Raw genomic sequence first — 18,370 nt, forward strand, 5'->3', positions numbered from 1 at the left:
TTTTGGAGACTTATTATCTAGTTATGTTATTTAATGAGAACCTTTTATAGTTGAGAGTTGTTCAATGATTATGGATTAGGCTTCGTATTGCTTTGGGGTTTTACTTTAAGATAATAATGTCGTGTTATGCCTCGATTTAGAACGTGACAAAAACAATCCTAATGCCTGTCATGAACGCTTCTGCAGTCGTAAGTAGCGTTATGTATGTCAGCAATGTGGCGCTTGCTAGGCAATATGGGTAGGATTCTTTGCCATTTTTAACTCCCCAAATTAGGAGACAAGCTGATGTTGTAGAATAGGTCAATGTAATGATATCATAGGTAACAAACATATAAAGGGTTTTGTTTTTATCCAGAAGTGCCAGGCCTTGTTTGGCACCATTCTGGTGGTAGCCTCCAGGCATTGTGAATGCTGCTGCAAATGTAACAGTAGTGATTATTGTTGTTACCATTAAAAGGGTTTGTCCCATTTGCCTGTAAAACTGGATTTTGGCATCTTCTACTTCATTGTTTGCGCTTGGAGGAATATCTTCTTTAACGCTCCAAGTAGGTGGGGAGATGAATTTTTTCCAAATAATTGAGACTGTTTTCTGCAATATAATAATGATCAAACTTTTGAAATGGTCTGCATGAATTGTTCTTGCATTAAAATTTTGAGATGGTATGCATGAACTGGTCCTGCTTATAACAACAGCTAGAAGTGACCAACGAGATTAAACCAGTGCATTTTGTACCAATTTTCTAATAAAAAAAATAAGTTAGTCAAATATTTTCTTACCCTGGGAACTGTTAGACATGATTCTTTGATGGAATGATCAATATCAAATGCAGTTTGTCCATTTTTGTTCTTGGTTCTTTGATTCACTCTTTTATCCCATATCAAGTACTGAACAATCCAAATTTTCCTTCCAATAGCCGCCAAATGCAAAGGCATATTTCCATCATTATCAAGCTGGTTTATGATGTTTCCTCTATTTCCAGCATATACCTGGTGACATTACCTTTCCCACTAAGGATGGCAGCATGTAGAGCATTGTGTCACGGATCTAAAGAAGAGTCATGAATCCCACATCAAACATAACAAGAGGGTCACTAAGGTATAAAAGGGTTCACACCACCTCAACCTTGTAAGGCACTTTTTGTAGGACAAAACCTTGAGGCCAGAAGGGCCAGAGCGAACAATACCTCACAAGGGTGTGAACCGTGGTAGGTAGGCTGATCTGGGACGCTAGATGAGTGGATGCTCGAGTCCCGGAGCCACGCGGGTTCGGAGCTTAAGTCTCGACCTGTGACAAGTGGTATCAGAGCCAGCCCTAAACTGTTCGATCTACGCCAAAAACCTCAAGGAAGGTAGGCAGGGTGCCTAGCCTCCGTGACGAAAGCGTCATGAGGTTGGGTGGGGGAGAATGTTACGGACCTAAAGAAGAGTCATGAATCTCACATCGAACATAATAGGAGGGTCATTGGGGTATAAAAGGGTTCACACTACTTCAGTCTTGTGAGGTGCCTTTTGTAGGACAAAATCGTGAGGTCATGAGGGCCAGAGCGGACAATACCTCACAAGGGTGTGAATCGTGATAGGTAGGCTGATTTGAGACTCTGGATGAGTGGATGCCCGAGTCCCGGAGTCGCGCGGGTTCGGAGCTTAAGTCTCGACCCGTGACAATTGCACCCACATAAATCAAGAAGTTCTGTAGAATCTGGACATTGCCGAATGATCTCTTTTATAACATTAACATGACCATTGCTAGCTGTAACATGAAGTGGTGAGTGACCATGTTTGTCCAATATATATTTTGCAATGATTTATAAAGTGACATATTTTGACATATATTATGAATTTATGAAATATTTGACAAAACGATGATCTTTGAAATGCTTTAACATTATAATTTGATGAATATTTTTAAATGCTCTATATGATATGTATGAAAATGATACTTGATCTGATAAGGAATGTGAGCCTATACTTACTGAGCTATAGTTTGCTCATCTTCTTTTACTTTTTCTTTACAGATGAGTAAGTGATAAGTTTGCTTAGTTTTGTGAAAGCTAAAAGATTAAATGAGAAAGATTCCTTAGTAATCGGAGATAATGTTGGTCAATGAGATCTTATGAAATTATTTTGTATTTTTATATGATTTGTATTTGGATGTATAAAGATGTATCATTAGTTGGATTAAAAATATAAATTTTACTTTGCAAATTATATCAGTTTATTGATAATTTTAAAATGATTACAAAAAAAAGTTTCGTATTACTTTGAGATTTATTTCAAGATAATATGATTGTGTTACATCTTAATCTTTGGGCGTAACAGTTGTGTAAAAGAAATTTGTGAAAATAAATGAACCAAACATAAAAATTACCATAATGGCTCTTAATGACAGCAGCATGCAAAGCTGTTTGGCCTTCTGAACCACCATAAGCTACGAACTTTTTTGTTAATGTCAGAATTTCATTCACTATTTCTAGCATTCCTTCTCTAGAAGCAAGATACAAAGGCGATTCTCCAACAAAATTTTTTAAAGAAGCCAACTTGGGATCGACCTTTAGCAAAAGTTCAACTACTCTACAATGACCATTCCTGACAGCTTCATGCAAAACTCCTTATTTCTCATTCTCAAAATCTCAAACTTGTCAATGATTTCATCTTCAACCGTTTTTTTTCGTGTTGAAGAAAAGATTTTTTTCACCATAAAATCAATTACAAATAAGTGATCTATCCTTACAATAATATGTAAAAGTGTATCTCCATCTAAATTTTACTTTGTCAAGAATGATCCACATCTATCATAAATTTCGATGATAATAGTTTTGTGTCTAAATTTTACGATAATATGGAGAATGGTATTTTTTTTAAAAAGTTACCTTGAAAAGTAATCCTAGATTTTGACAAAGAACATGTTCGAGGGAATAAACTTTGCCTAACTTGACATATTGGTAGAATTTTGGATCCATTGAATGATCGTAGTTGGAACCGTTAACAAGTAAAGCTTCATATTGGGTGTTTTATTTTGAAGTTGGTAGGTACTAATGTGAACTACTTGACCCGTTAATTCAAGTGGAACTATTAAAAATTTGACTTTCTCAACTTCAAATTTCTTCAATTACTTAGAACCTGACATATTAAGAGAATTGAACTGAAGAAAAAATTTGACTTAGTATTTTTCAACTGCACGTTTATAAAGGTTTCCCTGTCAAGTCGTTTTGACGCTTGTTCGGTCAATAGTCAAAGGTACGACACGATCCTTACCACAAAGCTATCAAAAATATCCTTAGTCAACACACAAAAATTAGTTCAACTTAAAAACTGAACTACTCTAAGAAAACAATAACATATAATAATAATTTTTTATTTAGAAAATAATAATAATGTATTAACTATATTATAAAAATGGCCTATTTCCCATCTAAGAACAAATAACAAGAAAAATAATAGATTGGATTACTTAGATTATTACCTTAATGTAGTTTAACGTTTTAAAAAATAATTAAAATAAATGTATTTACTTAGTAATTTGATATTTATAATTTAATAGAGATACACAATAAATATATGAAAATAGATTTTTGAAAATTTTAAATTCCTTATCAATATATAAAAGTTATAACCAATGCACTTTTTCTCACTATTAGAGTTTGAACTGACCAAGTTAGAATATTCAAAGCAATGAAAGATAGAACACTAAAATCAAGATGATCACTTCAAAATCCTCTCTAAGTCTACAAGCCTTTAGAACACTGAGACCTTTTAATATGAGCTCAGTATGAAATCATGAAATTTTTTATTCATTAACCCTTATTGTAATTCTCCCATGTAATAAACCGAATGTTACTTTAGTCTCCTACTCAACAGGAATCAAGAGTTGTAATTGATCTTGTTGAGGGTCATCATTTATGGGGATCTTACCATAAAAGATCATTGTAGGAGTCCCCCAAGCTGAGAAACCAAACCCAACAAACATAAACCTTGAAAAGCCCAACAAAAAAGACAAAACCCAATCACCAATGCCGACATTAAAACACAGGCATTTGTGTCAATATCTTAAGAACAACCCACCTAGACTGGACCAACTTTTATTTTTGGGCCAGAGCGCCAGATTGTACTTGAACATTATTAACGGTCCAGATCTTTAATTCACGTTACAATTCTCTGTAACCAAGTGTAGGGAATCATTCCCTTAACTAACATCATTTTCCGAAAAACAGCAAAAACCACTTTTTCAGTTCAGTTCAGTACGTGTACTTTGCATGATACCAAAGCCCTTTTTATCTACAACCAAACCACACCAATGTCTTTATTTTCATCAATGTTCACAAAAACACCATCACATACCAATAAAAACACTTGGGAAATCTCTTCTTGTTTTCTTATCTCACTGTCAACTTTCTACATTAATCCAATTGCAGAGAGGAAAGGTGAGGTTCTTACATTTTCTCTTCATATTTTCTCAACTCGGTTTTTCCATCTATTGCTGTTTTTGATGTTGCATGTCCATGCATGTTTATAAAAAGAGTAAGTTTTTAGAATTAATGAAATGGGTGGCACTTGATTTTCTGTTCTGTAGATTGTTGTGGTTTAATTGAAGCAACAAAATTTGTGCAAAATTTTGTTTTTCTAAGAGCAGAAAGTAGTTAAATGACTTAATGAATGCAGTTTCCTGTTTAGTTTCTTGGTGGGTTTATAATTTTGTGTATGATATTGGTTTTGTTTGTATTGGGATGGTAAAACTGTTAAATTAATGCCTTGCATTATGTGTGAATTTCTAGGGAAGAGAAATTCTGAAGATTAGATGATCTTTTTGATGATATAGCTATAGGCCCATATTTTGGTTAAACAGGTTTAATTGTGGCTATTTGGATGATTTTTCATGTGGTTTTGGTTCTACTTTTTTGTAATTTTATCTGATATTATGATGTTTGAAGACTGAAGCTGAAGAAAACTAGATTATGAAAACTTGGGGAATTTTCTGTAATGATTGTAAATGCCTCTTTTTGTTGTCAATTTCCTTCCAGTTCTAGATAGTTTTGTTTTATTACTATTATAGACCTACTGTTTCATGGGAATTTTGAACGGAAATGTTAGATTTTCACAATTTGCAAAAGTTTTGAGATAGAAATATGCATATGGAGAATATTTTTTTCATTACTAGATATCTATTTGATTTTCTGATCAACTGCATTTAATATGAAGTTAATAACCTGCACCAATGCCAGAATTTTATGGGGCTTAGCCATGAATAAGTCTCCTCTCTTTGAGGAAAATAGATGCAGATTCTCTTATGAAGAAACTAAATAACTGCAATTTAAATGTGCTAGCTCAAACTAAGAAAACGATAATCATATTGCTTTCTTAATGCGAAAAAACAGGCAGCATACTTAATATTTCTGTCCGGGCTTGTGTAGATTTAGAAAGGAAGTAATATTACATTTATCAATAAAACTATATTTAGGAAAAAGGACCATTTCATAATATGAACACTAACAAGTGAATCATGTGGAGACAAAAAACCTTAAATAGTTAGTGCATATAATCTTATGTGGCATATCTGTTTGTGTCGGGATTAATGCATTCTGTCTGAACCAACTACAATGTGCCTATTTTCGTCATTAGATATGTTCCCATGAATTGGTGAGCACAGGACTGCATATAGATATTTTCTGGTAGAATATAACCAACAAAATACAATTTAGGCTTCCTAGTTGTACATGATTCATGTGGCTGGTGACTTGTAAATTGCAAAGTAAGCTAGACCGCATGATGTATGTCATTTATTTATAACATAGATTAGTCTGGAGCAATGATTGAACAATTCCACCAACCTCAGTGAGGAAGCTGGTTTTGAGACAAAACAGGAGTTTTCTTTTAAACGATTGTTGTTTATTTGGAAAACATTTTTAAAGGCTGTAGGAGACTTGAAGTTTAGAGGATGCTGTTTGCAGTATTGTTTTCACTTTGTTTCATTGTGTTCATGAGTTATGTTCTTATGTTTTCACATGATTTCTCCCATTCTGAACTGGAGATCCCCTTTCCCTGTTTTCTCCTGTGTTTCTTTACGAGTGAAGCATGACTTTGAAGAGATTCATTGGCTCATCAACTTGTCTATTAGACAGACTGCTATTTTCCACATGAATGTGTTTATATTCGACTCTTTCAACTTGAAAATCAACATGTAAAGAACTGAGGTGAAGGCTGACCATGGAATTTGTTGAAAGCAATTGGGGTAAGGTATTATTGTTTTAGCCTTCAGTTTGTGGATTTTATGAGAGCACCTTCATATAGAATACTATTACACGTAGGCATGTAGCTGGCTACATATTTTCTCCATAGAGAGGCTTTAAAAGTATTCTTATCAATCAAGTTATTATTTGCCAACGACGGCATATATTGGTTGTCATGGTTGGCAATTTGTAGGATTAGCATGAGCTTTAATTACTTGCTAAACTTTCACAACCAGGTCATTCCATCAAGTTTGGTAGAAAATTTATGATTTGAGCATTTTTTTTTCCATTGGGATTCTTTTTCATCTATTTGAGTGCAAACCTACCACTTGTCGAAATGCATGGACTCCCAGATTGCCACTTTGAAGAAAAGGTTGTTGCTAGATGAGCGTTATAAGTTTCAGAGTTATCTTTCTACCTCATTAAGAAGCATTTTCTAATCTCTTTTCTCAAAAGCAGCCAGAGGCACCAAACACGATCTGTGAGTCCCAAACCGCTTCTGTGGTTTCTTGCCATTTGATCATTCATTTGTAAATAAAAAAATCTATGCATGTGATTTCCTTGCTAGTAGGGAAAAACTTTATATTTTGAGTTTTGGGTGAGCTGTGAAGAATTGCAGGTCACTTTCTCATTAGATTGCTAAATTTTTTGTTGTGTGAAAGATGAAAAATGCAGATCTTTCTTGTTTAGGTCTTTTCAAAATTGCGGGACTCATGAGGATTCTTAATTACAAATTATGAGTTGTGGCTAACTTTACCCCTTGGTTGCAGTCATTGGAATTTTGGTTCTTTAAATCTAGGCTTTATTAATATTGTTCACCATGTTGGTCATAATTTTCTCTAAGATTGCTTGTTTTATTTAACCAATATTTTGAGACTATATTTGAAGAAAACTAAAATATGGATGACTATATTGGCAGGATATGAAATTGCTGATGAGCAACATTGTGGCAAGTATGTTCACTGTCATTGGTCTAGTTTGATTGAAAGAATAGGCCTGTCAGACCATTCAAAAGTCAAAAGTAGACCGGTTTCATTTGAATTTCTTGGTGAATTTTCCTCCTGAATTTTCTCAAGTATTTATTGTTCATTTTTTTCCTTCTCTGCTTTCTTGATAGCATTTTGGTTGCTTTGGTAGATTACCAGTTTTTTCTTTTCCCATTCTACTTTTAACTGTTTCATGCTGATGCATCGATTATGCTACTATAATAACTATGTCTATTCCTGAATCAGACTAATGGGATTGAATCCAAATTCTGCATGTGACAGTGATGTGTCTGTAGTGTAATTTAAATCTGTCCCAACAAAGCCCCATTTTTGAGTTATATCTCCTTGTGAAAGTATGTGTGTAGTGCATGTAACAGTTATATCTTGAATGGAAAGGCAATGATATTCACTGAATGGTAAACGAAAATTCAATCCATAGAGCATGTTAACTTTCCTCAATCTGTTGCCCTCATTTTCAAGATAAATTTTTGTTCGACAGGAAAATAGTGTGTTTTGATATCTTACAAGGAGATTATCGAAAATATTTCCATTATAATGTACAAATATTAGCTATCATTAATCTTAGCACTTGTTATGGGAAAAAAGTTGCTGATATCTGCAGAATGTTAAAGTAAAACAACTGCTAGGCCTTAATCTTGCTGATGGTTCCCTTGTGTCAATCTTTGGACTGATGTGGTTTTCTCATTGGATGAAGGAGGTGAAGAGAGAATAGTCATGGGTGAAACTGGTAGCGAATGTGCTCATTGCACAACTGATAAGTGGATTGATGTAGAATATGCAGAAAATGTGCTTGCCAACATACTCTTAAGGCTTCCAGTTACATCACTTTTAGTGTGCAAATCTGTTTGCAAGCGTTGGCTTCGGTTGATAAGTAGTCAGGCTTTCATTGATTTGCAGCTACTCTGGTCTAAAACCCACTCCATTTACATAGTTTATCCTTACATGGATATGATGATGAAGTTATATTTGGTGAAGGGTGGTGGTGAAATCACTAAAACAATTACCTTTCCGTACTGTGACAATCTTTCTACTCTTACCATCATTTGTTCCTTTGATGGTTTGCTCTGTTGTATCAACTATCCATGGAAGATAGACTCAGGCATGATAGTTGAGGATGTAACTGATCTGGAAATCCGCATCTGCAATCCTGTTACCAGAAAGGCTTTATTACTTCCAAAAGGTAGCCCATCCGAAGAATATCCTTCCATTGGAGTTGCTTTTGGTCCAAAAATCAATGAATACAAGATATTTCGATTTTTCTGTGCCAAACGCATATCTCTAGCTAAACGTCAATCACATACTAATCATCGCCAATGTGAGGTATATTCATCGAGCACTGGATCCTGGAGTGTCATAGGTCGTGTACCTTATTTTCCCATGCGTTCTAGCCATAGCCCCCTGGGGTCAAACCATGTTTTTGTCAATGGAAAGATATGTTGGTTCATTGCTTCAGATGAAGATCAGATGATCCCTGGCTCTATCCTTACAGTTGACATAGAGGAAACCTTCAGAACTATTGACCTTCCAAAAGAGGTCACTGAACATTCATACTTGGTTGATCTTGAAGGCAGTTTATGCCTAGTTGCCGTATATGATGAAGATGAGATTGTGAATATATGGGTTTTAGAAGAGAAGAATGAGCCTAAATGGGAGCTGAAATGCAGTGATCACGTTCCCTTCTCAAATGATGAATGTATTGAATTTGTAGTTGCAAGGGAGAATGAAATTTTCTTCATATCTTCAAACCACTATTATACCTATGATCTGGACCATAGGTTTTGGAGGGAGCTTGATTTATCCAGCATTTCTGAAAAGAAATTTCCGGTTGCTTTTGCATACACAGAAAGCCTTCTTTCATGTAAGTAATAAATTCATTTTCAAATGTTATTTTATATGATGATGGTCTCATCGAGTCCATTTTATGCTTTAAATCCTAGTTTCATTCCATTTAGAAACAGTTTCAATTTCTAATTGAGACCAAACAAACTTTAGCTTTAAGTTAGCAGTTTTTATGGACTTACCACATGCATTTCTCTTCTTAGCATGAAGGAGATAAACCGAAAGAAGGCATAGGAGGCCAAGATTGTTTATAATTTATAGCAAATGTTATCAACTTTGTAGCTGCTTCTTTTACAGGTGGTGGACGCATGGATCCTCAGATAGAGGACATCACCAATAAGAGCATATGACATACTCACTTCTTTGTTCCAAATAAACACCTCGCTGTACTGTATATCTCTTGTTTTCATTTTTCATTTTTACTCAGTTTGTTACTTGTTCATCTTGAACTCTTAATCAACATTTTCTTCATATATTTCTTGCAGAATGGAGGTTCAGAGGATGGAACAAACCTCTTCGACTCTCTTATGTTCACCATATGGAGATCTTGCACCTTTTTCTCCATGCCATAAGCAGGCTCTTAGCTTGTGTTGCTTGTCTAAAAAGAAGATCCTTCTGCATGGCAATAATGTTCACCTTCTTTATTTTCATTTTATGATGGTGTAAGGTTATCTATGCATCTGATGCATGTCCATGACTTATTTCGACAAACTGACTTTGCTTGATAATAAAGAAATTAACTTTTATCTTGGCAGATGTGATGCTATCTCTTTTTCCCTTTCAAAATCACCTTTTTAAAGGTCTTGGAAGGCATATTAGTGGAAAAAATGCCTATAGAATGTTATAATCTCATGTAAATACATGAGAAAGTATTGTCTATCGACTGAGACTTATTGCGTGAATATGTATAACCAAGTGTATTTAGACTGCTGACAAAAGAAGCATCTTGTTTGAAGATTGACTTTCTTTCAGGATATATCTCTACTTTAACCCAGGAATCAGTCATTTTCATTTGTTATAAAAAGTTCAGTGACTGCAAGCTGCACTGATGAATAAAACAAAGAATATAGGCAATCTGGAATTAGCCTGGACGCCCGCTCTTGTGTTATGAGATGTCTTCATTGAATGAGTTATGTTTTGCTTCAGCAGAATGTGCCAGAAGCTGTCAATTTTTGGTGGTTTATTATCTTTTGATCTTCACAATCTATAGAAGTTTCATCCCATCCTTTGTCTTCTGCATGAGAGGCTAAAGAATTTAATTAGCATATTATTTAAGCTAATCGGATGAATTATTTCCTTGATATAATCTGAACATGAAAAGATTTTGGCACTCAAATTTTGAGACAAACTCAATCATATGCCTTTGCATGATTACATTTTGGGAGAACTTTTCCTCTTCAATTATTTGCCTTGATGATTAAGTTATTCACAAACCTAAACACCAGTATACGTTAAGGAAGTTTGATTCCTTTTTATCCTGCTATGATCAAGAGCATCCCAAATGGAAGACTATGATCTGACAAGAAAAAGAGAAGAAAAAAATTATGAGTGAAACTAAGTTTTGAAAAGACTAATATAAGGTTAGTCTCGGTTGATGTAGGAGAATGCGTCCTTAAGATCACCCAAAGATGTAAAAGAATGCATCCTTAAGATCATCCGAAGATAAAAGAGAATGCGTCCATAAAATCACCTGAAGATGTCCAGGCAAAGACTAACGATAACCCTAACTGTGTTATTAAAAAAGGGGTGTATGCCCTCTTATAACCTGGCTATATACAACCTTTTGGGTCAAATTCTCATTGGCCTGCCTCTTAATAGATTGAAATAGATTTTGCTTAAACTTTTACTCGATGACAATAAAATATACAATGGGAGAAAATCATTCCAGGTGACAGATTCAATATCATTGGCCAACATGGACTCTTTCAAGACGTCCAAGTTTGTGACTTGACCAAAGCTCAATGTTACCAGAGAATTGCATGAAGGAAAAAGACAAAGGAAGGGTAAGTACAAATTGCTTTGGCTTAGAAAGAAAAACAAGTTTTTTCAGTTTCCAAAGGTGACAGCTGCATGACTTTTCAAGCCATGTGCAATTTAATAGTCTAAATTTTTGTTTTTGTTTCTTTGGATAAAAGTTGCTTAAAGGCATAACGTCAAAACAAATGCTAATCTTCTGAATATAAAATATATGAGGCTGGCCCAACAAAACAGGGCTATCTCATTTTGCAGAAGAAAAATTCTACTGCATTTGCCTTAACAATATCCTCGGCTACATGATTGGTTGGAATTATTGAAACCAACATTCATTCTGGTGCCAAACATATACAATAAGCCGGCCAATTTAAAAACACCTTAATTCATTCCATATGGCATAAAAAGTGCAATAGAGTAAGACAATAAGGCAGATTCTGCCTGCAAGTAGAATGTGGATAACAGTACATAGTCCAGCATATAAAATGAAATCTAAGCTTCCACTAGAATTGATGAAGTAAATTAAAATCAAAAGATAGGGGCTGATTTCTATTGAAAGGAAAACAGAATATGGCTGCCAAAGATGGCATGTTTCGATATGCTGATGGTGTGGACAAGCTGTTGATGCTTTTGGGAACTTTAGGCAGCATTGGAGATGGATTGCAGTACCCTCTTACGATGTTTGTACTTAGCAAAGTGATCAATGAATATGGACATCCAAATAGCACGTTGTCAAATGATACTGTAGATAAGGTGTGTGGCAATGACATTTTTTATTATTTTAATCGATAGCATTTACATTATAGATCTTTGTTATCACCTTCAGACCTGGCTAGCAGCCAATCCAAGCAATTTACATGGATAAAATTGATTCCTATCTTTAGTTCATGATAATTAATTACTTTGTTAACTCTGTTACCATAAATTCTATTATGCAGTTTGCACTTAAGTTACTTTATGTTGCAATTGGAGTTGGACTTTTTGCTTTTATAGGTGAGTTGCAACTATGAACTAAAGATGAGTCTTTTCAAAAATTATTTTCTATTAGATTGATAAATATTGGATATTAATATCTGCTTTGCATACTTGGGATGCCATTTGTATTTACAGAAGGAATTTGTTGGACAAGAACTGCTAAAAGACAGACTTCAAGAATGAGGACAGAATACCTGAATTCTGTCCTTAGACACGAAATTGGTTTCTTTGACATGCAGGAAGCTAGCTCCTCCACAACTTATCGAGTTGTGTCAACCATATCTGCTGATGCCAATGCCATTCAAGTTGCAATATCTGACAAAGTCTGGATCAACTATCATGCTTCCATTTTATCTTTTGCACACAAAACTGATAGAATATTGAAATCGCAGGAAAACACGGCACTTTCTCCTGAAAAGAGTAATAATTTAGTTTATCTATCCCCATAATCCTAGAAAAGTCAATAGATAAATCATTTTTGTAAACATCTGAGCTTATTGGCTATTACATGATACTTTGAATAAAGAATTGTTATCAGAGTTAACTAGAACATTATTCTTCATCCGTATGCTGTTTTAATAATTTTTCTTTTCCTTCTTGTAGATACTTGACTGTCTTGCATTTGTTTCAACTTTCTTTTTCTGCCTCGTTGCTTCCTTTGTATTGTCATGAAAACTTACCTTAGCAGCTCTTCCTTTCACGTTATTGGTCATTGTTCCTGGACTTGTATTTGGGAAGCTTATGATGGATGTGATAATGAAGACGATTGAATCTTATGGTATTGCTGGTGGGATTGCAGAACAAGCAATTTCCTCCATAAGAACTGTATATTCACATGTAGCTGAGAATCAAATGCTAGAAAAGTTCAGCCGTGCCCTTAAAAAAACTTTGGAGTTGGGAATAAAGCAAGGTTTTGCCAAGGGTTTGATGATGGGAAGTATGGGAACCATTTATGTGGGATGGGCTTTTCAGGCATGGGTAGGGACTTATTTGGTTACTGAAAAAGAAGAAAAAGGTGGCTCTATTTTTGTAGCTGGAATCAATGTCATAATGGGAGGATTGTAAGTTACTTTCTTCATGATGATGGACTTTATTTTCTGATATCCTGATTCACTTTTTAAACTCATTATTATTTTGGTCCAATGTTGCAGGAGTGTCTTAGGGGCACTGCCAAATTTAACTGCCATCACTGAGGCAACTGTTTCTGCTACTGGGATTTTCGAGATGGCTAACCGGGTTCCTACTATAGATGCAGAAGATAGGAAAGGAAAGGTTTTGTCATATGTAAGAGGAGAGATTGAATTTAAGGACATCTATTTTAGCTATCCATCAAGACCTGATTCACCAGTCTTGCAAGGTTTGAATATTAGAATCCCAGCAGGTAAGTCTGTAGGTCTTGTTGGAGGCAGTGGTTCTGGCAAGTCCACAACCATTAGATTGCTTCAAAGATTTTACGATCCTGTTGAAGGAGAAATTTTCTTGGATGGTTACAAAATAACGAGACTTCAGCAGAAATGGTTGAGATCTCAAATGGGTCTAGTTAGTCAGGAACCTGTACTCTTTGCAACATCCATAAAAGAAAACATACTGTTGGGGAAAGAAGGAGCATCAATGGAAGATGTAATGGATGCAGCTAAGGCGGCTAATGCCCATGACTTCATTGTCAAGTTACCAGAGGGATATGAAACTCATGTAAGCTAACTTCTATTCTGTCAATGATCAGAAACTGTTTTTGAATTGCTTTATCTAAGCTAACTTTATTGTCAAGTTACTCTTCCTACTCAAGATGCTTTAAGTAAATTAATAATAACATGAAAACTATGTGGATTTGCAGGTTGGTCAATTTGGGTTTCAGATGTCTGGTGGCCAGAAGCAGCGAATTGCCATAGCCAGGGCATTAATCAGGGACCTTAAAATCTTGCTTCTCGATGAGGCTACTAGTGCACTGGATGCACAAGCTGAAAGGATAGCAAGAAGTAATTGATAAGGTATCAGTAGGGAGGACATCAATCATCATTGCTCACCGCCTATCAACAATCCGAAATGCAAATCTGATTGTGGTTCTTCAAGCTGGTAGAGTAATTGAATCGGGCTCTCATGATGAACTAATGCAAATGAATGGTGGAGAAGGCGGAGAATACTACCGGATGGTAGAGTTACAGAAAATAGCATTGCAAAATGAAGCTTCTGATGAATCAAACTACCAAACCGGAGGAAAAAATCACCACAGGATGCATGTTGCACAAAGCCCACGGAGCTATATATCAAGTGCTCAAAGCACTCCAGCATTAAACCCCTTCAGCCCTGCTCTATCTGTGGGAACACCCTATTCCTACACTATCCAATATGATCTTGATGATGACAGTGTTGATGAAAACTTCAAGCAACTAGCTTATCCTGCTCCATCGCAGTGGCGTCTGTTGAAAATGAATGCACCTGAATGGGGAAGAGCCTTGATTGGATGTGTGGCTGCAATTGGCTCAGGAGCAGTTCAGCCTGTAAATGCCTACTGTGTGGGCTTACTTATATCAATTACTTCCGCACAGACAAATCTGAAATCAAGTCGAAATCCAGAACTTTGTCATTCGTTTTCTTAGGCATAGCTGCTCTCAACTTCACATCAAGTCTCCTCCAACACTACAATTTCGCTGTCATGGGAGAGAAGTTGACCAAAAGGGTACGGGAGAAGTTCCTTGAAAAGTTGATGACTTTTGAGATTAGTTGGTTTGATGGAGAAGAGAATACAAGTGCAGCCATTTGCACAAGATTAGCTACTGAAGCCAACATGGTTCGTTCCCTTGTTGGCGATCGAATGTCATTGCTGGTTCAAGCAGTTTTTGGGTCCCTTTTTGCTTATGCAGTAGCACTTAAACTTAGTTGGTGACTATCACTTGTGATGGTTGCAGTTCAACCATTAGTTGTTGGGAGCTTTTATTCAAGGAGCATTTTGATGAAGAGTATGGCCGGAAAGGCTCAAAAAGCACAAAAGGAAGGAAGTCAACTAGCAAGCGAAGCTGTGGTAAACCACAGAACTATAACTGCTTTTTCATCTCAGAAAAGAATGTTGGGGCTTTTCAAAGATACCTTAAAAGGTCCATAGGAGGAAAGTGTCAGGCACTCCTGGCTTTCAGGTATAGGCCTATTTAGCTCTCAATTCTTTAACACAGCTTCCACAGCATTAGCTTTCTGGTATGGTGGGAGACTATTGACACAAGGGTTAATAACACCAGAACACCTTTTCCAAGCATTCTTGGTATTGCTATTTACTGCTTATGTCATTGCAGAAGCCGGAAGCATGACTAATGATTTATCTAAAGGAAGCAGTGCCATTCGATCAGTTTTGCAATCCTGGACAGGAAAAGTGAGATTGATCCTGTATAAACATGGGGGCTAGAGATCAAAAAGGCAATTAAGGAACGGATAGAGCTGAAAAATGTGTTCTTCGCATACCCAACTAGACCTGACTACTTGATCTTTAAGGGTTTGAACCTTAGAATTGAAGCGGGGAAGACAGTGGCACTAGTTGGAAAAAGTGGTTCAGGAAAATCTACCATTATCGGGCTTATTGAAAGGTTTTATGATCCAGTGAAGGGATCAGTATCCATAGACGGACAGGATATAAAGAATTATAATTTGAGAATGCTGAGAACACATATTGCACTTGTCAGTCAGGAGCCAACCTTGTTTGCAGGAAGTATTCGCGAAAACATCGCCTATGGGAAAGAGAATGCTAAAGAATCCGAGATAAGAAAGGCTGCAAAGCTTGCCAATGCTACTGAATTTATAAGGTATGGGAACTGCATTAAATTAAATGTGATCTCTTTCATTCTAGTTCTGTTTGCTATATGCAATCAATAAGGAAAGTTTAAATCTGATAGAAGGTGTAATTTGTGTAGATTCAATTCTATTGCTACCTAGAAGCAGAAGTAGGCAGTCTGGTCTCTGACTGTATATATTTAACTGTAGAGATCTACACTCAACTTGCGAGGTATTGTCCGTTTTGATCTGAAAGTCTCACGATTTTGTCTTACAAAAAGCGCCTCACAAGTTTGGGATTAAGTCTTTACATATATATATATATATATATCATTTCTTATCCACACATCCTCTTGATGTGAGATTGAAGGTGTTATAATCTTCCCACCTTTAATGCTTGACGTCCCTGTCAAGCCGAATCCATCCACAAGACCAAAATCACACCAGATCATCGTGTAACATTTAATGACTCCTACGACTGCGGACTGGTGACCGCTCTAATACCATTTGTAGAAACTCGCACCCAACCTGCGAGATATTATCCGTTTTGACCCGAAAATCTCACGGTTTTGTCCTACAAAAAACACCTCACAAGTTTAGGATTAAATTTTTATATATATATATCATTTCTTATCCACGCATCTTCCTGATGTGAGATTGGGGCGTTACATTATCATAGGATTAGACTGAAGATTAGAAGATTAAAAACACTAAATCACCCTAAAGAATGACTAATGAAGAGCAGGAAACTCTCAAATTATTGGTACAAACTCAATGGACTAGGCTGGTCATTATCTGAACTCTCTGTAGGAGAAAGCTTGGCCCTCTCCTTTTACACATTGGAACCAGCGGCACTTATCATGTCAAAGCCTAATCCTCCAAACCAATCACTGAAGTTAATTTTGAATCTACTGATAATCTAGCAAATGTTGCTATAAACATCCTGCCAAGAATTATCTGATTCATCAGTCTCCCGGCTGTTGAAGCCTCTCTTAGGTATGATAGAACCAGAAATAGGAGTTCATTTTTTGTTGCTTTTAGTAGCCACGAAAAGCCCATTTTTGTGTTGCAAATTGCAGTGGGATGAAAGATGGGTATGACACATATTGTGGAGAAAGAGGTGTTCAGCTCTCAGCGGGTCAAAAACAAAGGATTGCATTGGCACGAGCAATACTGAAGAACCCTTCAATTCTCCTCCTGGATGAGGCTACCAGTGCACTTGATAGTGTGTCAGAAAGCTTAGTTAAAGAAGCACTTGAGAAGATGATGGTCAGCAGAACATGTGTAATCGTTGCTCACCGACTATCAACGATACAAAAAGCCGACACCATTGCTGTTATCAAGAATGGAAAATTTGTGGAACAAGGTTTACACAATGAACTATTTGCCTTGGGTCGTGGTGGAGCATACTATTCACTGATAAAACTGCAGGATGGGAATTCGCCTTACAGGTAAACCTGAAGTTCAGAGTGGTGATCATGTACGATTTTGTAGATATGAGCTAGCAAAGAGTTTGGTGATCGGTTTGCACTGACAGTGACACGTATAGACATCTATGGCTTCAATGATAAATTCAGCAGATTCCAATTATTACATGTGAGAATTCCCAGTAATTAGCTATAACAAGTATATACTGTTTATCTGAGATATATCCTGTTCAACTATATACATGTATATAGTAGATTTCAAGTGCATTTTATGCAGATTAAGTATTCTCATGAAGTCCAGCCTGTTAATATGCTATAATTAACATTGACAAAGACCTTGGTAAACTAACCAGGATCTTGTCTTCATTCAAATATCCATATTTTAACCAACAGAATGTGAATTATATTTAGAGACTGAGCATGTTTGGATTCCATTGTTTCAAAGTCCAGTCAACCTGTTAGTTGAGTTAATTTAAAACTTTTTTATATCAGAAAAAACCCAACCCCACTACATTAAACGCGTCAGCCTGGCAGAGTTACAGGGAATCTTCACATCAAATCTTTCTTCTTAACCAAACACTTGGGAAGTTTCCTCAACAGACAACCCCCAAAACTTCATAAATACCTAAATCAACGGGGGATACTAAGAAATTTTCTTTACTTTTGCATATGCATTTCCCACTTATGAGGGGATACATGAAAAACGTTGCCCATTTCTAGACAATTTCCTGTTTTTTTCCCCACTGAATTCACAATTTTAAGTTGAAAATAATCTTTGCAGCAGCACTCCATCAATTTGGATCCACATTGTCAAGTGGGTCCAGACCCCTGCTTTTTTCTCAATCAAGCATATAGCAGCAAAATATCTTAAGCAAATCTAAACCACTCATTGAATAAATAGATTCAGCTGACGAAAGATCAAATACGCAAATTTGCTAAATTTCTTGATCCACATTTGCTAATGATAGGACTAAAAACTTAGACTGACAGATAAAGACAAAGCTCTTAGAAACAAAAAATCAAAGTTTTCCACTGCCGAAGAAATTGGCTGTAAAAGCAAAAGAAAAAGTTTATAAAAGCCAGCAAAAACTCCAGGGAATTCAAATCAAAATTTCATAATAATATCTACTTTTCTAAACAAATCAAACAAACAATTAACCCAAATGTTCAT

The 18,370-nt window shown here is 35.9% G+C and overlaps 2 protein-coding genes and 1 pseudogene across 5 annotated transcripts; 2 read left to right on the forward strand and 1 right to left on the reverse strand.

Annotated features, from left to right (window-relative positions):
• Nucleotides 1-136: 136 nt before the first annotated feature.
• On the reverse strand, nucleotides 137-1,387 carry LOC111276146 (protein ACCELERATED CELL DEATH 6-like). Its single transcript, XM_089754388.1, has 4 exons — nucleotides 1,340-1,387; nucleotides 1,001-1,045; nucleotides 778-951; nucleotides 137-589 (listed from the first exon to the last, which is right to left on the reverse strand). The coding sequence occupies exons 1-4, from the start codon at nucleotides 1,385-1,387 to the stop codon at nucleotides 137-139; spliced, it is 720 nt and encodes a 239-aa protein (XP_089610514.1).
• A 2,840-nt stretch (nucleotides 1,388-4,227) lies between these two features.
• LOC111276460 (putative F-box protein At5g52610) lies at nucleotides 4,228-9,826 on the forward strand. 4 transcript variants are annotated; one of them, XM_089754488.1, is made up of 6 exons: nucleotides 4,284-4,421; nucleotides 6,069-6,226; nucleotides 7,144-7,272; nucleotides 7,926-9,089; nucleotides 9,368-9,456; nucleotides 9,556-9,826. In XM_089754488.1, the coding sequence occupies exons 2-5, from the start codon at nucleotides 6,202-6,204 to the stop codon at nucleotides 9,418-9,420; spliced, it is 1,371 nt and encodes a 456-aa protein (XP_089610614.1). In that variant the 5' UTR covers nucleotides 4,284-4,421; nucleotides 6,069-6,201; the 3' UTR covers nucleotides 9,421-9,456; nucleotides 9,556-9,826. The 4 variants fall into 4 exon arrangements, with proteins under 4 accessions (XP_089610613.1, XP_089610611.1, XP_022717940.2 ...); XM_089754487.1 differs by lacking the exon at nucleotides 6,069-6,226 and having other exon boundaries at nucleotides 4,228-4,421; nucleotides 9,368-9,461; XM_089754485.1 differs by lacking the exon at nucleotides 6,069-6,226 and having other exon boundaries at nucleotides 4,228-4,421.
• A 1,751-nt stretch (nucleotides 9,827-11,577) lies between these two features.
• LOC111275712 (putative multidrug resistance protein) lies at nucleotides 11,578-18,239 on the forward strand (annotated as a pseudogene).
• Nucleotides 18,240-18,370: the final 131 nt, after the last annotated feature.

The sequence above is a fragment of the Durio zibethinus genome, chromosome 25 (assembly GCF_047325235.1).
Source record: "Durio zibethinus cultivar Kanyao isolate XHJ-2024 chromosome 25, ASM4732523v1, whole genome shotgun sequence".
NCBI lineage: Eukaryota > Viridiplantae > Streptophyta > Magnoliopsida > Malvales > Malvaceae > Durio > Durio zibethinus.